This window comes from Elephantulus edwardii, unplaced genomic scaffold (assembly GCF_000299155.1).
Source record: "Elephantulus edwardii isolate Elephantulus edwardi_28Jun2011 unplaced genomic scaffold, EleEdw1.0 scaffold00224, whole genome shotgun sequence".
Classification (NCBI taxonomy): Eukaryota; Metazoa; Chordata; class Mammalia; order Macroscelidea; family Macroscelididae; genus Elephantulus; species Elephantulus edwardii.
In genome coordinates this window covers 4159314-4183961 of record NW_006399974.1, presented here as the reverse complement: position 1 = coordinate 4183961, position 24648 = coordinate 4159314, and the positions used below count along the sequence as shown (strand labels likewise).

The window sequence follows — 24648 nt, the reverse complement described above, 5'->3', positions numbered from 1 at the left end:
TTGTTCTAAGAATACATATTTTGTAAGTTAAAAGCTGACCATAGCTCTTAATTTTTATGAACATTTTGTTTCTCCAGTGTGCTGAACTAGGTATTACAGGAGAGGAAAAGAGAATGGAGTTGGATTGTTTTTAATTTATTTGGTTTTGCTCTTTGCTTTAAAGAATTGATGTTTGTAAGATAAAAATATTTACTTATAGACAGTTCTATTTCTGAAATGTGACAGCTATGTTGATAGAAGGCTACTGGGTAACCACTACGTCTGTTTTCCAGCCCATGAGAACAAGAGAAGGGAGGGCAAGCAATTTCCTTTTAAGCAAGTGACCCAAAAGATGCTCATGTCACCTTCTGCCCTCCAAGCACTGACAAAAACAGAGTCACATGACCACGCTAAAATGGAAGACAGGCTAAAACTCGATTACTACGGAAGAAGAGAAGAAGCCAGAGGAAGTTAAATTTAAAACTTCTGGCAAAAAAAAATGGATTTAAGGATAATATAAAGATTTTCTGTGGAGTTTATTGTTCAGAATTACTTTGACTTTGCCATGTAGATGGGTGGAAATATACAAATAGGACATGTTAGCCTATCTGCAAGAGGATTAGATAATCTTGCCATTAAACTAAGTGGATCCAGCAGTAGAAGGGAGTTTTCTCCACCACGAAGAGAGCAAGCAATTGCACCTATTGGAGCAGGAGCTATAGCAATCATAGCAGAGAACCAGAGAGTTGGCATGAAATGGAACCCAGGGACTGCTACACTATTGGAACTGGAGCTAAGAGCCTTTGCCCAGGTTTATTGGACAGCAAGGGGTGGGGGCCATAATTCATAGGACTGAGAACTTTGTAACTTTGGCCTATATAAAGCCATGAGGCTCAAAGCTGTGGTGCCTGTGAGCACATTTCAGAAGCTGCCCTGACAGTAGTCTGCTACTAACCTGTATTATAACCTTTTCTCCAACATGGTTCTGTGTGGTCTGTGAGCTATTGCATTGGCGTTTGGACCCAGTGGAGCAGTAAGATTGGTGTTGAGATGAGTAGAAAAAGGTCAAGAGCATGGGGAACGTCTCTGACTTCATGGGAATTGTATTTGTGTTGCTTGATGTTGTTACGGGGACAGCTCCCCTTTCTGAAGTTGGTAACAGTGAGATATGGCCATCCCCATGAGGCCCTTGCTGTTTTCACATGTTCTTTTCTTGCAGTTCTAAAGTGTTTCACGAATACAGGAACTAAGCATTGACTAAGAGAATTTAGACTAAAAAGTCTTCAGTCATAGTTGTGTATATGCACACTCACAATACACACACATTGAATGGTAGGAGAGATTGTAAATTAACCTATTTTCCCCTTAGTAATTCAATCCTTTCTATCTAGTACTCTAATTAGATAAAGGTGTAAGAAGCAGGACACTTCTGAGCTTCAGAAGAAGCGTACTATGATCAAGAACTTAATTGTAAATGGATAGACATGGAATCAGAAGTTTTCCGCTCTGTCATCATTCAGTTCAGTGAGCCAGTGTTCCTGGAAATTGGGACGTGGGAGATACATATATAGGCTTTTTGTTTCTAGTCTTTAATACAACAGGATCGCTAAGTTCAAGACCCCCTTGGAATGTAAGGAGCCCTGCCAAGGAACCGAAGGCCTTCCGAGTCCTTGGGGTGATTGACAAGGTAATTCTTCAGTGTCTCTTCAAGAGTTTAGTCATAAATTGACTGCATGCTGACATTCTGTCTTTGAAGCTTTGGATCTTAAGGATATGAAACAAAAGGAGAAAATGACTCAAATGCATCTGCACTTTAAAATAACAAAAGCAGAAAAGGAAAGGCTTTTATCTAACCAATTCATGTAAGGTCATGCAAAATATATTTGAGCTAGAGGAGAAGGTGCATATTTGTTGGCATTCAATAAGGAGCTTGGTTTTTAAAAACTATTATAACAGAGTGAAGATGCACTTTGTGTTAGTTAAACTTCTGAGTCTTTTGTTCAAAATGAACAGTATAGTCAGTCCTAGGGATTTAAAAGGAAAGTGGCATTCTCCTGATAATTGCCACTTACTGAGCACCTACTATGTGTCAGCTCTGTATTATATGTCTTACTGCTTCCTACCCTTTTATTTGCATCTTGGTGGTTAAAGTTATAATTGGAACAGATTAGGAATTTGCCCAGAAGTGAAAGGGTATTGCTGCTAGATGTTGAGTATTAATTTTTGTTCATAGAGACCCTGTGAATCACCTACATGGCAAGTGACTCAACAGCACATAACAACAATAATATACTATATTAGTTGTTTTTTATTTAAACATCCTGTTTAGAGTCAGCAAGACTTCTGGGATGGCCTTTTTTTTTTCCTGGGAGGGCCTTTGTATTTAAAGTTGGTTGTTATTATATTTTGGAGGAACATCATCCTAAGTGGTACAGCACTCTTCTGTCAATATGCTGTACTGAGGTACCCTGGGGTTACTGTGATGCTGAACCTTGTGCCATTGGAGTGTCAAATGCCATAATGGTTGCCCATGGTGGACAGTGTTTCATGGACCTTCCCATTTAAGACAAGTTTAGAAGCAGAAGTGGCATCTACTTCCTAAACAGCGTGCCTCTGGAAATTTTAGGAACTTTGATAAATGTCGGTAGTTATAGAAAGACTCCAGGCCTTTTTTTCTTAGAGCAGCTATGAGTCATGCTCAACTCAAAGGCAATCAACAACAAGAAAACAACATACAACTTAGTTTAAGTGATAATAAACCACTTTTTTAGAAAGTAATTTAGACTAGCAAGTCTAAATCAGAAATAATGTAATGGCACTTGCAATGGAGTTTATTGAGTCTTAATTGTAAACTGAGGTTTTGTTGCTATGTCTGTAGTGTATTTAAGCATGTATGTACACACATGTTGTTGTGTTTTTAGGTGCCATCATGTCAACAATGAGTCATAGCAATCCTGAGAATAACAGACCTGAACCTTGTTCTGTCCTGCACCAGTCTCACCATCTTTGATATGCTTGAGCCCGTTGGTAGAGTCCTTGTGTCAATTGTCTTGTTGAGAATCTTCCTCTGACCCTCCACCTTCCCCAGCATAATGTCTTTTTCCAAAGATTGGCCTCTTCTGATAACATACCTGAAGTATTTGAGATGAAGGTTCATTATTCTTGCAGCCTAGGGTGCAACCCTAGTTGCACTTTCAAAACAGGCTTGTTTATTCTTTTGACAGTCCACATACATTTGTATGAGTGTTTATATATGTCTCCTGAAAGAATTTAGAAGAACTAGTGTCTGTCAGAATGCTTCATGAAGAAATTTTACTGCTCTTGACTTCATCTCCACAAGAATGCCCTTAATACACATGGAAGTCCTTAAATTTTCCCTTTTGGAGTAACCATTTCCAAATTACACCAACTGCTTGTATATAAAGCACTGCCCTGTATGCTGGAGCAACCACAGATCGATACTGTGTGATCACATCCTTCAAAATTTTTCATTCTGATCAGAGAATCAGAGCGTAACACATTTTTAAAAAGCACATTAAGCAAGTTATGCAGATAAAAAAATGTTTATATAGAGAGAAAGAAATAAAGATAGGTGTAGATATACACACATACACATACCCAGACTCTTAAGAGCTATTAGTCATCATTTACATGAGTTCAAAGAATATAGGGGTGACTGTAAACCAGAGTAGTCTTTGCGGGGATGTTCTTTATATAACGAAATTGACAGAAGGGAAGCATTTTCAGAGGCAAATGTAATGTTAGCAAGGATATGCAGATTTGAGGATACATGTGACATGCTTAAGAAACTTCAAAATAGATCTGGTAGAGATGAATACACAATAGGCTAGACTTGCATGTTGAAAAGCAGACTGAAGCATTCTAGAAAGCTAGGCTAAAGAGTTTTGATAGATTTTTCTTGTTTTGTTTTTTTAACTTTTCCATTAAAAGGGTTTTTTATTATGGGTACTAATAGTATCTGTTTAGTCTAATTTCCTGATTAGGGAGCTTTGGTAGCCTACTTGATAGAGAGTTGTGCTGCCAACTCAAAGACAGGTGATTCAAATCCATCATCTCCTCCCATATGATTTAAATCTTGGAAAGTCAGCCATGAGTCAGTTTAGACTTTCTAGCAATGAGGATAACTGTACTGAGCAGACTGGGGAAAAAACAAGAAGGATCCCAATTAGAAACCTGTTGTAAAACTCTAGGAACGACTTAGATACTGATGGAAATAAGATTGAAAAAGAAAGGGTGCATGGGGAGAACATTACTGAGGAAAGCTATTACCTCAAGGGTATAATTAAGAAATGTTCTGATACTGAGTCCAGCTATAAAGGGAAGATGATCCTATTGCCAGAAATGCTGAGTATAAGGTAATCCTTAAAATGCAAATGAAATTCAGGTAAATAACTAGATTATCGATCTAGTAAAAAGTAATAGATCTAAGGGTACCGATTTCAAAGTCCTTTGCCTAATATAAATGAAACCAAGAAATTGTGAATAAGTCAGTTAAGGAAGATGACATGCAAAGTTAGCAGTGTCCATACTTGGTGGTGGTGGTTGTTATGTGCCCTTGAGTCAACTATGACTCATAGCAACCCTATGCACAGTAGCTCTGAATCATTGCTCTATCGTGAGCCAGACTCACTGTGTCTGACACACCTATAGACATCCTTGCTCTCAGCACTCTTGAGAGGTCCCTGACAGCAGATTTTTCTAAGGCAATTCATCTTTTTATTTCTTAACTGCTCTTGCCACGGGTGTTGATGTGGACCTAAACAATCTGAAATTGTTAGCAGTCTCAATCTCTTCTTCATCTATCATGGTGTGCCAGTTGCCCAGTGGTTAGAATCTTTGGGGTTTGTTTTGTTTTGTTGAGCTCAAATCCATTTTGCAGACTACAGTCCTTGACCCTCTGCAGCAAATTCTTCAGATCCTCCTCAGTTTTGGCAAACAAGGGTATGTCACCTGCATAATGCAGGTTGTTTCTTCCTCCAGTCCTGATGCCACACTCCTACTCATAAAGTCTAGTCTCATGAATGAACAGTTCTGCATACAGATTGGAAAGGTATGGAGACAGGACACATCCTCTCAGTCCTTTCCTAATTTTGAACCATGAAGTGTTTCTTTGCCCTATTCTAATGACTGCCCCATGGTTCAAATATAGGTTTCACATGAGCCTAATTAGGTACTCTGGGATTCTCATTCTACTCAAGGTTAGCCATAATTTTTGTGATCTACACATTCAAATACTTTTTCACAGTCAGTGATAACACAGATAAACATTCTTCTGGTACTCTCTTCTTTCAGGCAAGATCCAGCTGACACTGACAATGATGTCCTAGTGTTATGGCCTCTTCTAAACCTGGCTTGTGTTTCTCGTAGTTCCCTGTTGAAATGCTGTTCCTGTCGTGTTTTGGGTTTTTTGGTTTTTTTTTTTTATGATCTTCAGCAGAATTTTACTTGCATGTGATACTACTCATACGTAGTAGAAGGACCAAAATGGATGTGCCTTCAAATCAGATAATGATGATGCATTTAGAAAGACACAGAGAATTAACAAAAAGGAAACTGTTCAAAGAAAGGGAAAATAATAGATTACTGAAAGACAGCTGATTTTTGTAAAGGAGAAAGGTGGTTAGTGTGCCGTATGTCATGGGTGTCAAGGAGAACAAAAATAAGATATTGTATTTGATTGCTGTAAAAGACATGAGTTCATTGATTGTCTGCTATGTGATAGAGAAAGCTCTTGAACTGCCAACATAAATGGGGCAGTTTGAATCCACCAGCTGCTCCTAAGAAGAAAAAATAAATGGTCTCCTCGTGTGCAGTTTACAGTTCTAAACTCCCACCAGAGAGTCAACTGTGAGTCAGTTCCAGCTCAACAGTACACAACACCTGTGTTCCTAAAACCTCTGCATGTGATGTGTCTCTCAAAGTAAGGGGAATTTTTAACTTAAAAAATGATTAAATTAGAAATTATTTTTAAATTAAAGGTGATTTTAAAATAGTGTTTTTACTTTTTACCTCATTTTTTTACTTAAAGACACTTACCAAAATTTATCTTTTTCATGGTGAGGATGAAAACCAAAGTAATGAATATTTCTACTAAACGATGGTGATGGTCACCTATAAGAAAAACAGGCCATTAAATTATGGGTTGTAGGTTGCTGTTGCATACTAATGTTCCCAGAATTAAGAGTCTCATTCCAGTATATCTCCACTGAAAGCCACATCTGAGGAATTGAGGTCCAAAATGTGTCTGATTCAGGTAGTGTCTTTTCAGTCACTTGCTATGCATCTGAGAACTGGACATGGAATAACAGAAGAACTGATGCCTTTGAACTGTGGTGTTGGAGAAGAACAAACAGATATGTCTTAGAGAAAGTGCAGCCAGAATTCTCTTTTGAGTCAAAGATTATAAAGCTTTGTCTCACATACTTTGGGCATTCTGTTCCTTGGAGGAGGACATCATGCTGGGAAAGGTGGAGGAACAGTGAAGGAGAGGAAAACTCTCAACCAGGTGGACTGACAATGACTGTAGCAGCGGGCTGGAGTGTGTCAGAGATTGTGAGGATGGCACAGGACGACAGGGTTCAGATCTGCTCTTCATTCGGGTTGCTATGAGTCATACTCGACAGCATCTAAGAAAAACAACAATATAGTCTTTTTAAGACATATCTAATCATCTTTAATTTTAAAAAATTAATTTATTAGGTAGGTCTTGGGGAAAGTGCAGCCAGAGTGCAGCTTGGGGGCAAAGTTGGTGAAGCTCCATCCTTCATACTGTGGACATGTTGCTGCTTGTTGTTTTGGACCATAGAGTTGGAACTGACCCATAGGTGACCCTCTGTTGGGTTTTCAGAGGCAGTAAATTGCACAGAAGATTGTCCATCTTTCTCTGCATAGTGGCTGAGGCTATTCTTTAAAAAGGAACATCATGCTAGGAAAGACAGAGAGGAAGCACCCATCAGGATGGATTGACATAGTGATTGCAGCAGTGAGCTCAGCGTGTTAGAGAAGATGAGAATGGTTCAGGATAGGACAGGGTTCAGGTCTGGTTTTTTTTAGGATTGCTATTAATTATACTCAATTAATCAGTAACAACATAGTCTTTTTTATTTAAATAAAGTTTTTATTTTATACTAGTTTACTTACAAAGTTTGTATACATTGTTTTTCACACTGGATCTTTCCCATTTCCTGTATTCACTCCTCTCTCTACCCATCAAATTGTGTGACCCTATCATTACCCCCTGCCCATCCTCACCCCCTGCTCCTACCCTCCACACCTTGAATCCTTATACGTATCAGTTATCTTTCTATTTCTACAATTATAATCTTGTACAGTATTTGTCCTTATGGGACTGAGTTAATTCACTTAGTATAATGCTCTCCAGTCCCTCCCAAGTGTTGTAGTGATTTTCAAAATCATTGCTCCTACATGCTGCATAGTATTCCATTGTGTGAATGTACCACAACTTCTCAATCCATTTGATTGTGGTTGAACATTTGCGCTGTTCCCACATTCTTGTGATAGTGAATAACACTGCTATGAACACTGGTGTACAAATCTCTGTGTGTGCCTCAGTTCTCATTTTCTTGGGGTATATTCCAAGTAGTGAAATAGCTGGGTCATATGGAATTTCTGTGTTCAGCTTTTTAAGGAAGTACCAAATAGCCTTCCAGAATGGCTGTACCATTTTATAAGCCCAACAACACTGTGTAAGAGTTCCTGTCTTGCCACATCCTCTCCAACATTTATTACTTGCTGTCCTGTTATACTTTGCCACTGCTTCTGGGGTGAGATGGTACCTCATTGTGGTTTTGATTTGCTTCTCTCTTATTGCCAGTGATTATGAGCATTTTTTCCTGTGTCTGTTGACCATCTGAATATCTTCCTCTATGAAAAGTCTTTCCATGTCTTTTCCCTGTTTTGTAATTGTATTATCTGTTGTCAGGGACCTCTCCAGAGTACTAAAAAGCAGTGATGTCAGTCTAGAGACTAAGGTGCACCTAATCCAGACCATGGTCTTCACAGTTACTTGCTATACATTAGAGAGCTGGAATGACTAAGGATGACAGAAGAAGAATCGATGCCTTAGAATTGTCTTGCTGGAGAAGAGTCTTGAATATACCATGGACTACCAAGAAAACAAATAGGTCTGTCTTAGAGTAAAACCAAGTGTCTCCTTGGAAGCTAGGATTTTGCCTTAGAATTGTCTTGCTGGAGAAGAGTCTTGAATATACCATGGACTACCAAGAAAACAAATAGGTCTGTCTTAGAGTAAAACCAAGTTTCTCCTTGGAAGCTAGGATTTTGACACTTCATCTTCCAGACTTGGGCAGGTGGCCAGGAGAGACCAGTCCTTGGAGAAGGGCATCATGCTTGGAAGGGTGAATGGACAGCACAGGAGAGGAAGACCCTGGATGAGATGAATTGATACAGTAACTGGGACAATGGGAATTGGTGTATCGGAATTAGTGAGACTGGCTCAGGATGACAGGGTTCAGAACTACTGTGCATAGGGGTCGCTATGGGTCGCAGGCGACTTGACAGCAGCACATAATAGCAAACGATGATTTTTGCTTATTTGTTTTAACAAGAGAAGATTATTTTGGTCTTTATATTAATTTCAAATGATTCCTTACTTCACATAGAATAGTTGTATGTAACCTTATTTCTAATACAATTTCCTTCTTATAAGGTGCTAGAAAATATAAACATACAAATCAATAAAACCAGTATTTACTATCAAGGATAAATTGTTAGATTATTTCTCTTCATATAGTAAAATAATTTCTCATCAAACAAAATTGTAAGAAAAATCTGTATTTAACAATCCTGAATATCGCAAATGAGTTGTCTTAACCTGCCTGTCCCTTTTTATTTACTGTCTTGTTCTACCCTCTTCAGCTCGTTTATATTTAGTAACTTTTACTACATTACGAATTTTCATAGTCAAGACTTGGGTTAATGGCTCATCTCTGCCACTTTGTCTTTCTTGCAGACCTTTGATGAATGTGTGGCTGAGGGAGGCTCCGACTGTGCTCCAGAGAAGCTCTGGCTTCAAATCCCATTCTTCTGTGGCCACAGCTCAGAATGCTGGTAGGGAAATCAAGTTAGCTAATTGAAAATATGCCTCGATATCTCTGTAGTCTGTATTTAACAAATGTGTATATTTTTAGTCAGGGGTTATTGTTGGCTTCCATCTTGCCAGCTCTAACTCATGGTGAACATACGTGTAACAGAATGAGACATTGCCTGCTCCAGTAATACAAAGAAATCGGTAAAGAACTTTTTGTGGTTTACCTTTAAATGCCTTAGAAAAGATTGCTCATATATAATACCCTTGCAGTATTTCATCAGATGTGGAATAGTTTTGCTTTAGTTTTATGTTGTACGTCAGGGAGCCTATTGTAAACTTCATTTTTTTTTCCTGAGCGTACTTTTTTAGCAACTGAGATTAAGAAACTACTTACTAGGCAAATTATTTACCTCTGGTGGCCTAGTGGTAAGAAGCTACGCTGCAATCCGAATGGCATGCTGTTTGAATCCACCAGCTGCTCTGCAGGAAGAAGATGGGCAGTCTTCTCCTGTGTGATTTCCTGCCTCTGAAGACCAGCTGGCAGGTCAGCTAAGGGTCAGTTCCAACTCGACAACACACAACAACTATTAAGTTATATTTGACTTTGAGATAAGCCGAAGTTATAATTTTAGTTTAGTCTGTTAATATGTTGTGGTGGTTGTTAGGTGCTGTCAAGTTGATTATGACTCATAACAACCCTATGAACAACAAGATCTGAACCCTGTCCTATTTTATGTTTTCCTTACAATCTCCCAACACCTTCAAGCTCATTGCTACAGTCACTGTGTCAGTCCACTTGGTTAAGGATCTTGAAAGGGGAAATAAAAATATTTTATCTTTAATAAAAAATTTTCCTCAGAATATGCTGTGTGATTAGTTTTTAAAAAATAATTAGGAATATTTATTTGTTCTGTTTAGTAATTTTTTAATAGGAAATAAAAGTTTTATTGGGCAGTCACATTGACTTGCTTCCTTATTTTTGTTTCTGATTGGTTTAATGAAATTACAACAGAACTGAATAATTAAGACCAGACCATGCCAGCCCCTGCCTTGTAATAGAAAGAAGGAATGCTTTGAGGCATTACTGAGATTTTAATTTAACTGCGCTAGTATGCTTCATAGATTCATAGAACTGAGAGAAAACATAGGAATCAAGTAATTCACCCCTATCGGTAACCTCCCTTTGTTCCCCCAAATGAGAAAATGAAAGTTAAATCTTACTGTTCACAATGGAAGTTTAAAATCTTACTGTTGCTTAATTGCAGAGCTGGAATTAATGTTAGTGCTAAAAAGAGCCCCCAAATACAGTTTATTTAGCACCAAATCTCTATTAATAGCTCACAGTTTAAAAAAAAAAAAACAACTCATCAGGGTGATTTCTTACCTATTTTCAGAAATTTTAAAAAACCACAAAACTCCCATATTAAATTAAGATAAGCTCTGAACACAAATTGCTTAGACCTGAATGTAGAGCTTTAAAATGAGCGAAGTTTAGTTTAGAATAGTTTTTTAAAAATCAAATTGCCCTCAAAGGAAACTTTGTTTAAGAATCCTTTCGTAAAGTCTTAACACTGTAGAGCTAGGCAGAAACTGAAGACAGTAGTAAAGAGAAAAGATAAAGTCCCCAAAGCCTAAACAAGTGTGTTCCTTAAATCAATAAACACAAGGGTGTTAAGACTTTGGGTGGACATATGCTTATCTATTTTCTCCAGAAAGAGAAGACACTCACTACTGCTGAATTGACTGCAGCTAATGACAATCCTCCATCCATTCCCACGGCTGGGACAGGAGCAGCTCATGGACTCAAACTGCCGATCTTTTGGTTAGCAGCCCAACCCGGAGCCCACTCTGCCGCCGAGGGCGAAGATTTAAAATAATACTTAGCAGATTTCACAATCATATCTTTCATTTCTTTTCTTTGGTTTTAGGAATGTGGGAAGCAGGTGGGCCATGGATCAAGCCAAATATAACCTAGTTAACGAATACTTTCTGGTGGGAGTTACTGAAGAACTTGAAGATTTTATCATGTTGTTGGAGGCAGCTTTGCCCCGCTTCTTCAGGGGCGCTACAGACCTCTATCGTACAGGTATAAGAATGATGAGCTTCTTTTGAACACTTTCCTATTGTTTATGAGTTGAAAAATCTGTATGAATTGAAATTTTCTTCAGAAAAAAAAAAAGAACAATAACTCCAGCATGGCCGGTATATTGATTGTCTGTTTGTACTCTCCATTTTCATTAAATACCAGACAGTCCTTGGTATACAGAAGATGTTCATTTAATGTTTGTGGAGTAAACAAGCATGCATGCACTAGGTGAGAATTAGGAGACATTGTAGGAATACTAGAACGATACAGACTGCAGAACCAAGCTTAGAAGTAATATTCAGTAATGCTGGATGCCAAACATCATCAGGACTATACGTTCCACACTTGGAAATGCCTGATGCAATTTAGACTAAGAGTGAGAGAGAGTGCGTTTACATCTCACTAATAATAATCGTATAATCTTTTAGGCTTGGTATATTTGATCATGATGTCAGCGATGATGATGATGTGGTAGGGAACTTTGGTGGCCTAGGGAAAGAAGCTGCACTGCAACCCCAAAGGCACGTGGTTCAAGGCCACCAGCTGCTCCAGGCAGGAAGGATGGGCATTCTCCTCCCCTGCGATTACTGCAGCTGAAAACCTGCCAGATAGTAGCTGTGGGTCGGTTCCAACTCTATGGTACACAAAAACAGCAACATTATTTGGTGTTGAAGCATTTCCATATAGTGATCCCATGTCCAGCAGAATAAAGCACTGCCCCATCTTGCACTGTCCTCTCAATCAGTGCTGGGCTTCGGCCACTTTTGCAGTCTCTGTGTCAGTCCATCTCACTGAGGATCCCTTTTTTTTACCCTCTACATTGTGGTGTTGGGAGAAGATTGACTGTCCTGTAGATTGTCAAATCTTAAATTACAGCCAGAATCCTCCATCAAGGCGAAGATGACAAAGCTTTGTCTCGCATGCTTTGAGCATGTTGCTAGGAGAGTCTTTTCCTTGGAGAGGGACATTATGCTTGAAAAGATGGAGGGTCAGCAAAAGAGAAAGACCTTCAACCAGGTGTAGTGACACAGTGACTGTGGCAACAGGCCCAAGTACGTCAGAAATGGCGATGCTGTTGTTCATGGGGTCACTATGAGTCTATGACTTGTCACTCAACTTCATGACACCTAACAACTACTTAGCCTGACATTAGTGGTCCCTCCTGCTAACGTTGCCAAACGGTGTAAGGTGTCATCCTCACTTTGAAGGAGAATCCTGGTTGTACTTCTTCCAAGGCATATTTAGTCTTTCTTCTGGCATTTTGTGGTATATTTTGTTTTCTTTATCTCTTTGCGATCACTTGTTATGCATCAGAGAGTTGGACAATGACCAAGGAGGATAGAAGGAGAATTGATGCCTTTGCGCTGTGGGTCTGGAGAAGAGTATTGAGAATACCATGGACTGCTAGGAAAACAAACAGATTTGTCCTGGAAAGGGTTAAACCGGGTGGCTCCTTGGAGGCAAAGATTCTGAGGCTCCGTCTAACATACTTTGGACATGTTGTAAGGAGGGACCGGTCCTTGGGGAGGGACATAATACTTGGTAGAGTGGAGGGACAGCACAGGAGAGGAAGGCCCTCTATGAGGTGGATTGATTCAGTGACTGGGATAATTGGGATGGGTGTATAAGAGACAGTGCGATCGGCACAGGACAGAGCAGAGTTTAGGGCTGTTGTACAAAGGGTCGCTATGAGTCGCAAGCGACTTGACGGCACATAACAACAACAACATATTGTAATTCAATGACATCAACTTTTCTTATTTATTGGGCAACTTTTACATGCATGTGAGGTAATTGAATATACCATAGCTTAGACCATACACACTTTAATCCTCAAAGTGATGTCTTTGCTCTGTATATTATGGGAGAGGGAAAGAAAAAAAAAACAACAAAAAACCCGGAACCTACTGTCAAATTGGTTCAGACTCGCTGTAACATGTCATTAGGTTTCTGAGTCAGTAAATTGAAAATGGGGGAGTGAAACTATGCATTTTTCCCCATAGAGTGGTTGGTGAATTAGAATAACACAAGACATTGGCTTTTGCATTAGCAGCACAAGTCTCCATGAACTACACTACTCTATTATATGTTTTTATAATGTGCCATCTAGTCACCTGTGACTCAGTGACCCTGTGTACACTAGCTCTGAACCATGCCCTGTCCTGAGCCAGTCTCGTCATCTCCAACACACCTAATCCCCCTTTTCCAGTCACTGAGTTAATCTGTCTCATCCTTGGTCTTCCTCTCTTGCACTGTTTTTCTCCCCTTTCATGGAAGGGGAAAGAAGCATGATGTCCTTCTCCAGGAACTGGTCCCTCCTGGCCACGTGCCCAGAGTATATGAGACTGAGCTTCAAGATCCATCAGAAGAAAACAGAACTAAAAAGTACCTCCCCTTTTAGAAGTGTTGTCCAGCAGCCTCAGCAGTACTGCATATCTCCAAGTGACTGTGCTAGTTCAGTCTAATTCTTCTTTGATGAGAGCCAATACTGGGAATTTTTTAATGCCCTAGCTCCCAACATAAGCTTATAGAGAATATAGATTGTAAGATACTAGTATCAAACTTGACAGTTATTACCTGCTTTCCAGTTGAAACCAACTCATAGCAGACCCTTCATTGGGTTTTCAGAGGCTATAGATCACATATGAGCAGATGGCTTCTCTTCCTCTCAACAGAAGATTTCCCAAAAGGAACTGTTTGCCTCTGGCTTGGCAGTGTGACTCCTTACCCACTAGGCTACCAGACATCCCTAAACCTGGCCGGAGATACTCTCTATTTTTAAAGAATGAGTTCTTGTTAAGGCACCAAGCATTTGAGAATACAGTGTGTGATATGACAGCCCACAGTTTACTGGCTCATGATCCTACCCTTTATTATTTGACATCTTAGTGAGTCTTTCACCGGTTAGGATTTCCATTATAAAAGAATGAATTAAGTTGTTGGAGCTCCATTTCTGCCAGGATTGCATTCTATTACAGCAAGACAAGTTATCTGTTTTGTTCAATGTATCATAATAACTTAAACCATATTGTCAAGTAAAGAGGTTATTTAGCTTTTGTGTGTTCTCTATGAATTAATTACCTTTTCTGTGTTGTTTTTTTTTAATTCCTTTCTAAGTAGGAAAGAAATCTCATCTTAGAAAAACAACAGAGAAGAAACTACCCACTAAACAAACGATTGCAAAACTGCAACAGTCTGACATTTGGAAAATGGAGAACGAGTTCTATGAATTTGCACTAGAGCAGTTTCAGTTTATCAGAGCCCATGCCGTTCGAGAAAAAGATGGAGACCTCTACATCCTTGCACAAAATTTTTTCTATGAAAAGATTTACCCTAAATCGAACTGAATACAAAGTGTGGCAAATCGATTCTTGAACAAAACCTTTGACCCTGTGTAAGCTCCACAGCCGGGATTGCTTTTAGGTGTGTAAGAAAATTTGTATTGACCCGGGTTAGAAACCAGACAGTTTTGTCAAGGAAATGGATACTGGCTAATATGTCAGTGTTTTAAGAAGCTTCAGTTTCAGGATTTGTTTTGTTTTTGGTTTTCTTTTCTTGTTAAATTTTGATGGGTGTTTTAACCTCCCAACTGGGCGGGGGGGGATTAAAAAACCCCTGCACTTCACCTGAAAAATAAACATATATAGCAAGTCTAATCAAAAGGCTAAATACAGTTTCAGAAATGTTTCTGAGACTATGTTTTTATAAGCATTTTTTCAATTAATAAATGAAGATGACTTCATTTGCTACTTCCACCTGCATCGGGAGGTCTGGATCAAACGCCTCTACCGAGTAGTGTTAACGACTGGTGGCTTTGCGTGGTTTGTTTCTGTGAATCATGTCCCATGAAATTTATTGGAATGTTCAGTCCTGTTTTCTAAGAAATGTTCCTGCTGTAGTTGGGTTTGTCCATATTTATGTAGATTGTTTTAATCTTTTAAGTGGTCATTAGTATTAAAAACCAATTTAAACATTACTACTAATACTGTAAAAAGAGAGTCAAAGCAGTATTTCTCATTCCTATCTTCCCAATATCTAAGATAGGGAAGACCCTTCAAAGAATGTTGGCATTGCCTGATTTTAGTTAAAACTTCCAGACATTGATATAAAAAAGTGATTTTAGTATTTGTTTCACCATGGCTTATTTGTAATAGCCGTAAACTGAAATATTGGTGACTCCATATCACGACTCCATTCATGAGCCGCGTATGGGTCTGGTTTTCCTACGTCTTCTGTACTTTTACCCGTAGACTATTTTTACTAAGGTGCTTTTTAATGTGTTTTAAAGCATTGCATTTACAAAAAAAAAAAAAAGAAAATGCTGTATATATTGCATATTTTATGTATTTGGACCAAAAGGTGATAAGTAATTAGACAAAAGTGGTTTTGCACCAGTTTTATTATGTCAAGTAAAACCATCAGACCTATTGTTCTTGTATTTCCCATTTAACTCTACTGTTCTACATCACTGTAATAAACTTCGGTAACCTTTCAATTTTGATACACAATATATTACTCATAATTGGAGGCAGTAGATACAGAGGAAGGAGTACTGGACAAGGAGTTGGAAAGCTTGATTTCTGGTTCTGACTCTACCACTTATCAGCTGTGTGACCTTGGGCAAGTCACTTAACCTCTTCTTGCCTCAGTTTCCTCACTTGAAATGAGAATAATAATACCTGCTGTACCTACCTCACAGGGCTGTTGTGAGGATTAAATGAGATGGCATGTGAAAGCACTTTGAAAACTGTAAAGCGCTATATAAATGTAAGGTATTATAGACTAGAAACATCCCTAACATAGAGTTTCATATCCTTCTTATTTTTTAGCACATGAAAAGATCGAGTGACAAAAAAGTTCTTGGTATAAATTTATGCTTAATAAATATCTGGTCAGTGTTTTCTCTTCTGTGTTTTTAGCACCTAATTGAGTACAAAACACTTGTGAACTCTTAAAGCAACAAGAGCAGCTGCTTGAGTTCGGAAAGTTCCCCCTTTTACATTCACTTTGTTAGTTGGCTCAGAGCAGGGGAACCTTTGCTCTCCACTTGAAGAATTTTTCTGTTTTTATTTTACATTACCGTTCAGAAATGGTAGCTATTTTATACCTATGGTTTCTAAAGCTTCTTTTGCAGAGTTAAATTTCCCTGTTCATGAATTTACTTTCCCTCCTCTTCTTAGAGTGACAGAAATAGAGTTTTAGCAACAGTTTAATCTTTAAAACAATATTCTTTAATATACATAGTCTAATAATTATCCTTCAAGACCTCACCAAGCTGCATACACATTTTAGGCAAGTCATCTTAAAATGTTTTCAACTGTGGAGATGGGGAGAGGAAAACACCACTTCTTACCAGCAGAAGTCTAAAGTTTGAAGAGAAACTAATGTTTATTAGGGGGAAAATAAAATAAAATAAATTCATTATAGCACCCTTTCCCTCCAATAATATGAAAATACTAAAAGAACATAGCCAAACATGCTACTTTTCTTCTCTCTCTGCTCATACCTTCCCTCCCTCCCTCTTCTTTCTCTCCCCTCTTCCTTCCTCATCTTCTCACTTCCCCTACAATGCCTTTTCTCTCAGTATATGCTTTAACTGTTGCAGATATTTGTTGAAAACACATACAGATTCTCTTTCCCAAAAGTACCATTTCAAGATGGGAATGTTTGATACTTTACTTACCTGTTAATGAACCTTTGTATGCAGGTGATTTTTTTTTTTAGTACAAATGAAAATCTTCTAAAAGTACACCTTTTAGACCACTAAGGTAGCACTTAGTGCACTAGACCAGAGATCAGTAAATGTTTGCTGTAAAGGGCCAAATTAAGTGTTTTAGGTTTTGAAGACTATGTAGTCTGTCTGTCAGCTATTCAGCGTTGCCACTGTGGTGTAAATGGGCATTGGTGTATCCCAGTATACCTTTACCTGCAGAAACAGGTGGCATGGGAAATAGAACCCCTGCACCAGACAAATCCTTAGTTACAGGAAAATCGGTTTTGAATCTGTACTCTAGAGGCCTACCCTGAGTTTATACACTTTGAAAAGCTCCTAACGTATCCAAAGAATCGCTTTCTGATTTATGCAGTCTCTCATACAGATTCATAAACTTTTATGATTTCGATTACTTCCAAGTGGACATGTTTTCTTTCCCAGTTTAGGAGTGCAGTATAGGAACATTTATTCTGTCACCTTTTATGGTGGGCAGTGACTATCCTGGACCTGAGAAAGGGTAGACTTCATTCCATCATATCCAGTATGGTCCTGGGAATCTGAAAAGTACAGAGTCCTTCAAGTACCTAACTTTATAATCAAAGAAATAGAACCATTGAGACAATAATGTATTTTTTTAAAAGTGGCAAATGTGGTTTTCTTTTTTCAACCTTTGCGCTTTTTCAGTATTTTGATCATAGGGAGATATTTTTTTTATAATACAAAAGTAAATTAATCACTTTGAATTTTAAAAGATGTTAGTGTATGTGTGTCTGTGTATATATCTATATATGTTTACTTCCTGAAAGAGTCCTTTTTTTAGTTAACTTGTATCAACTTTTCTAATTGCTGTGAAATGGCAACTGTTGATAAATTATTGTGACTGTTTTAAAATGTAATGAGGAGGATACTATATTTTTATTTTACCCAGCTTTAATCTTGTAAAGTATCACTTAAATATATCTGATAGCAACACTTAAAATATTGCATGGGGATTACTTTTCTATCATCCATATCCATTTGTGCAACACTGAATGTATGGGGTGCTCTTAAACTCCTGATGATTGGATTTAACTGGAAAGCAGAGAATTCAATGGAACAGACTTTGCAAACTTTTCAATTTTAATTTCTATTCTTAAAATTCAATTAATGTCTATAATTTGAAATCTGTTGCTTTTTTTTCTAAAGGTGTTCCACTGGAAATTATTAAAATTTGTTAGTGCCATCAGTGATTTGCAAACAGTATTTTGATATTGCAGATGATTTGCTCATTGTATTTGCATAGTTAGGAAATAGTTTGTAGAAATTAGTTTTCTTTTTTAAATAAAATAAAAATTCTGAAAGTTCTAGAAAAATCCAAGTGAAGACTGGTTTCCAAATGCATAGCTTTTATTTCCATTTATTCAGATTTTCTAAAGAGAACATCTGTGTCAGTCATCTAGCCGGATTTTCCCTTGGGCCATTCTCAAACACACCCACAGGTCCTTGAAACCCTGTATTATGAGAAGCAGTGGCTTGGTTTTGAAGGTCACCTTTAAGGAGCCCAGGTGCTTGCTTCCGCTTTGATTTGAAAGTTCTCTTCTTCATAAATTAGTGCTACTTCAGCTGCCGTTGGGTTTCGCATCCATCCGCCCTGTGCAAAGTTGATGTGTGATGCCAGCTAAACTACTGCTCAGGCAGCTTTCTGAGGGGGAAGCAGCACTGTTTGAAATACACTGCCAATTCAGCTCCTCTGGAGTGGAGCTCGCTTTCTAGAGTGGGGATTTTAGAGATCGAAATGGGTGATCCGTTATATTTATCCTATAATTTAAGTTCATGCAGCTTGGTGAGCTTTTCAGTTCTACTTCTAAAATGGATTCTTGACGCTAAAGCTCCCTTTTGAAAGCATTGCTGGTAAATCCTCCTGATAGAGACAATTGGTGCCATCTATCTAATTTTTAGGCAGCTTTTATGGTTTCTCTATTTATCAGCATCAGTTACGTGAGCATCTCTAAAACATTGTTGAATGTAATTTTTATATGCATGGATTGTGTATTTTTACTTTAAAAAACACTGACAGCTAAATAGTGCCTTTTTTTCTTCACAATCCAAGCTGGAACATGCTCACTCCTTTCTCTCTATTTGGTGGTTCAGTTTTTTCTGCTCTTGCTCCCCCCCCCCTATTTCGTTTATGCAGAACTGTTTCCAACTTAAAACCATTTTGTCACATCTGTTAGAAAGCTAATCACGCCTTTTCCTTAACATTTTGCCAGCTTTCTGTTGTTGAAGTGTTTCAGTTGATTACCTGATGCAAAAAGCTGTAAAATAAACACCCACTGGGAAGGGGAAAATGGTTTGGTGTCCTGTTTTCATATTTCTCTTTTGTGACCTTCACAGTGACAGGCACTTCCTAGCTGCCTGAGCCTTCAGTGGCATCAGCTTGACTCTCAGACATCGTCGCCACCTGAAAGGTGTGCATCTCATTGGTCTCTAAGGATTTGTTAGCTCATTTGTGAAGACATTTCATCCTGACTGGCATGTCTCCACTACTTTTTGCTTTGTTTTTATCATTGGTATTGAATTCTCAGATGAGAACTTGTCAAAGTACACTGAGATATATACTTAATTTGAAGAAGGAAAAAAAAATAGAAACAGGGAAGGGCTTCCTACTCTGACTAAAAAGAACTTTTCTGAGAAAAAAAAATCTTATTAACATTTATTGTACAGTTTGGACATGTCAGGGTTTATCTTTGAGACAACACATTTCTAATGATTATGTTTTAAGAACTTTTCATGGTAAAATCCTCAATCTAGATGGCCAGTTCCAAGTCACTAACTCCTCTTTTTGTGAAGTGCTTGACTTTTGATATCATAATATTAATATGAATGCGAGTTCAGTGATGAATTCTCTCAACAGGCGATGAGCCGTGCCCAGGAAGTTACAAGAAGGAGCATGGATTTGAGAGTCAAATGGACTTGATTAGAATTCTACAGCGCAACTCTAGTAAAATGGAGATGACAAGCTTGTAAAGATTGGGCTCAGATCCAGAGTGTTTGTCCAGTCCTAACAGTAGTTTGTTTTTTCTTTTTCTTTCAGACACTCAATACTTTTTTGTGTGTGCTATTAAATAACCAGTAGTTTTTATATGTGGTTATGAAGCTGGCTTTCTCTCTGACTTTGCAAAATAATAGTCATGTCCCTGTCTAAAACCTATTTTTGTAAATCATCTTGGATGCCATTGAATTTTGCTGTACTGGTACCCTGTTCTCTTTGTGTTAGTTGCAGTTGAGTCATTTCTGACTTATGGCAACAGAACACTGCCTGATTCTTGGCATCTCCTGTGTTCTTTAATATGGTGGAGGGCTTTGTTAACAGCCCATCTCATTGAGGTTTCCTTCACTTCCATTGAACCTTCCTTCATGTCCATTGATCCTTCCTTGACCAGCCATCCCTCAGCTCTCAGTGTGTCTTATTATGGTAACTTTCATGTTGCTGTGATGCTGGAAGCTGTGCCACCATTATTTCAGACACCAGCAGGGTGGACAGGCAGGTGTCAGTGGCGCTTCTTGTCTGAGACAAACTAAGGAGCAGGACTGTTCATCCACTAAGCATAATGTCCTTTCCTAATCATGACATATAACACCACCACCTCCATCACAGCATATTCTTATTGCCCATAATCATAATACCCACACCAACCTCCTACTTAAAATTGTTCCTATATCATAGAAGATTCTTAGTTCTTATGCCCCTAAAAAAACTGAGAAAGGGGGGTGAAATAGTTCATTGTTTTAAAGGTACCAGACTTGCTTTTTCACATGTTTCTATGATTATGAAGGGTTTATTTGAACAGTATTGACTGCAGAGCAGTACAAGGGGGGAGATGGGGTGGGTATCTGTCATAAAATTATTTACACTGTTCCATCAGAAATTATGTCAGTCTGGAGACTAAGGTGCACCTGATCCAGTTGATGGTCTTCACCCTTACTTGCTCTGCATCAGAGAGTTGGACAATGAGGGAGACTTGATGCCTTTGAGTTGTGGTGCTGGACAAGAGTGTTGACTATACCGTGCACTGCTCAGAAAACAAACAGGTTTGTCCTGGAGAAGATGAAACCAGGCTGCTCCTTGGAGGCAAAGATTCTGAAGCTTTATCTGACATAATTTGGACATGTTGCAAGGAGGGGCCAGTCCTTGTAGAGGGACATGCTTGGGAGGTTGGAGGGACAGCACAAGAGAGGAAGACCCTCGATGAGATGGATTGGTTCAGTAACTAGGGTAATGAGCTTAGGTGTGTCAGAGGCAGTGAGGTTGGCTCAGGATAGACCAGGGTTCGGAGCTGTTGTACATAGGGTTGCTATGAGTTGCAAGTGACTCAATGACACATAACAATCAGAAAAGTGGTCTGTACTAACAGGGTGAACCTCTGCTGGCATAGTCTATAGGGAATTATGCTGCAGTTTGAATCCTATACTTGCCTTTTTCCCTGGATTCTTGACTCTGTTTATTGCTTCTAGAGACACTTTTAGCTGTGCAACTGAAGTAACTTTTGAAAGTACTGGGGATAGAGAAGTTCTGTGATAAACCATCATCCTAGCCACTGTACCAATAGGTAGCATCACAGTAGATAGAGAAAAGATTGAGACTGTCAACAACTTCATCTTACTTGGATCCACAGTCAATACACTTGATACTAGCAGTCAGATCAGGAGACATAGTTCACTGGCAAAGTCTGTTAGTCATGGACCTCTCCAAATTATTGAGGAACTATGTCAGTTTGAGGTTAAGGTGTGTCTGATTCTGGCCATGATCTTCTCAGTTGGTACTATACATCTGAGAACAGCACAGTGAGTAAAGATGGCAGGAGAATTAATTGATGCCTTTGGATGAGTACTGAATATCCCTTGGACTACCAAAAGAATAAACAGGTATGTCTTGGAGAGGGCACAGCCACGGTGCTTCTTGGAGACAGATGAGGTTGGACATGTTTCTTGGAGAGGAACATGCTTGGGAAGGTAAAGAGACAGTGAAGGAAAGGTAGATCCTCAACCAGGTGGATTGACAGTAACTGCAGCAATGGGCTTGAGGACAGGACAGGGTTAGATCTGTTGTCACTATGAGTGGTACTTGACACGACAACACCTAACAACAAAGTGATTAACCATCAAAATGAGACAGTATATTGATTAGAATGAGTTCTGGGGGTACCATGATATAGCTGTCAGATCCAACAACACTCAGTTTTCTATAGAATAAGAGTGACAGAATATTCTTTATTCCTGTTACATAGTAAGGAAGAAAGGTTAATAATATGTTCTTTGATAAATACGTTAGGGGGGAAATAGACCATCTATGTGGACATGCTGCATAGAGGTACATATTCATTCAGTTTTTCATTAACATATGCAGGTGTGAAAGAAGGTGTTATTGGCAGTCCATTCCTATGATTTACCCATGTCTGAGCCATCATGAGTATTAGGTGTTGTGAAGCTAGAAAAATGAACAAAAGAGGCATGGTCTTTATTTTAGGGGAAGAGGGAATAAAATGTGTGAAAATCCCTTTTCTACTTTACTGTTATAACTCCTCCCATTACCACTTTTTTTATTGTTAAAGATTCCTAAAACTTTGTTGTTGTTGTTGTTATGTGCCGTCGAGTCATTTGTGACTCATAGCGACCCCATGTACAACAGCCCTAAACCCTGCTCTATCCTGTGCCAATCGCATTGCCTCTGACACACCCATCCCGATTACCCCAGTCACTGAATCAATCCACCTCATAGAGGGTCTTCCCCTCCTGCGCTGTCCCTCCACCCTACCAAGCCTGATGTCCCTCTCCAAAGACCTGTCCCTCCTTACAACATGTCCAAAATACTCTTTAGGCTTTCTAATTTAATGCACATTATAACTTCATCTCTTTGTTTCAATTTGATAATAGCAGAAGCATCAGTCTACCCCAAGTAATCTAGTTCTGGAGATTAAATGCCTATTAGTTTGCTTTAGGATGTAAACGTCTATGTTCATCTGTTTAAGAGGCTTAATTTTAAGACAAATGAACCTGTTTTCCCACTTATCTAGACACCTAATTGGGTTCATGGATTAAAATGTCTGGTTTAAAAAAAATGTTCTGGTTTACTGTGATAGGCATTGTTGAGCTTTATACTAGGACATATGGATGCCATTCGGAATAGAACAGTATCTTTGATTTCACATGCAAGCAAGATTCTACTGAAGATTATCCAAAAACGACTGGAATGGCACATCAGCAGAGAACTGCCAGAAGCCCAGGCTGGGTTTAGAAGGGGTCGTGGTACTAGGGATATTGTAGCTGATGTTAGATGGATCAGATCTTAGCTGAAAGCAGGGAGTACCATAGAAATGTCTATCTGTGTTTCATTGATTATGCAAAGGCGTTTGACTATGTGGATCATAACAAACTGTGGCTGGCTCTGAGAAGAATGGGAATGCCAGAACACTTGATCGTGCTAATGAGAAACCTATACTTGGACCAAGAGGTAGTCATCAGAACAGAGCAAGGGAACACTGCATGGTTCAAAATTGGAAAGGGTGTATGCCTCCAGGGATGTGTCCTATCTCCATACCTTTTCAACCTTTATGCAAAATAGATTATCTGTGAGGCTGGGCTCTATGAGGAGAGGTGTGGGGTCAAGATTGGTGGAAGATCTATCAACAATCTGCGTTATGCAGATGACATAACCTGCTTGTTGAAACTGAGGAGGACCTGAAGTGCTTGCTGCAGAGGGTTAAGGACTGCAGCTTTCAATATGGATAGAGGCTCAGTTTCAAGAAGACAAAGATTCTCACCACTGGACCAATTGGCAGCATCAGGATGGATGGTGAAGAGATTGAGATTGTTCACAGCTTTAGTTTGCTTGGCTCCACAGTCAACATCTTGGCACCAGTATCCAGGAAATTAAAAGACGTATTGATGGGAAAGCCTACTGTTAGGGACCTCTCCAAAGTACTGAAGAGCAATGGTGTCTTTTTGGAGACTAAGGTGCATCTGATACAAGCGATGGTCTTTGCAATCACCTGTTATGCATCAGAGAGTTGGACAATGACTCAGGAGGATAGAAGGAGAATTGATGCCTTTGAGCTGTGGTGTTGGAAAAAAGTATTGAGGGTACCATAGACTGCTAGGAAAGCAAACAGATGGAGAGGGTTAAACCAGGTGGCTCCTTGGAGGCAAGGATTCTGAAGCTTCATCTAACATACTTTGGACATGTAAGGACCAGTCCTTTGAGAGGGACAGCACCTGAGGGGAAGGTCCTCTATGAGGCAGATTGATTCAGTGACTGGGGTAATCAGGATGGGTGTATCAGAGACAGTGTGATTGACAGAGGACAGAACATAGTTTAGGGCTGTTGTACATAGGGTCATTATATGTCGCAAGCGACTCAACAGCACATAACAACAATAATAACATTGAATTCCGAAGTCATTTTAACAATTGTTGCTAGGTGTCGTCAAGTCAAGCACAACTCATAGTGACCCTATGAACAAAAGATCTGAACCCTGTTCTATCCTGTGCCATCCTAACACTTACTGGCATGCAAACAGTCACTGTGTCAATCCACCTGGTTGAGGGTCTTCCTCTCCTTTACTAACCCTCCACCCTTCCCAACTTCATGTCCCTCTGTAAGGAATAGCAGCATCTCCAAAGTATGTGAGGTGAAGCCTCATCATTCTTGCCTCCAAAGAGCACTCCAGCTGCACCCTCTCCAAGACATGCATGTTTTTCTCTTGGCTGTCCATGGGATGTTCTTGGCCACCATGGGATGTT

At 39.1% G+C, this 24648-nt stretch overlaps 1 protein-coding gene across 1 annotated transcript in view; it reads left to right on the top strand.

Moving 5' to 3' along the window:
- Positions 1 to 15263, top strand: part of HS2ST1 (heparan sulfate 2-O-sulfotransferase 1) — a 282876-nt gene extending 267613 nt beyond the window's left edge. Inside the window, exons 5-7 of the mRNA XM_006898224.1 lie at positions 8993 to 9090; positions 10999 to 11156; positions 14277 to 15263. Coding sequence (XP_006898286.1) covers positions 8993 to 9090; positions 10999 to 11156; positions 14277 to 14503 — 483 coding nt within the window. The 3' untranslated portion in view covers positions 14504 to 15263. The remainder of the gene's footprint in view (positions 1 to 8992; positions 9091 to 10998; positions 11157 to 14276) is intronic.
- The last annotated feature ends 9385 nt before the right edge of the window (positions 15264 to 24648 follow it).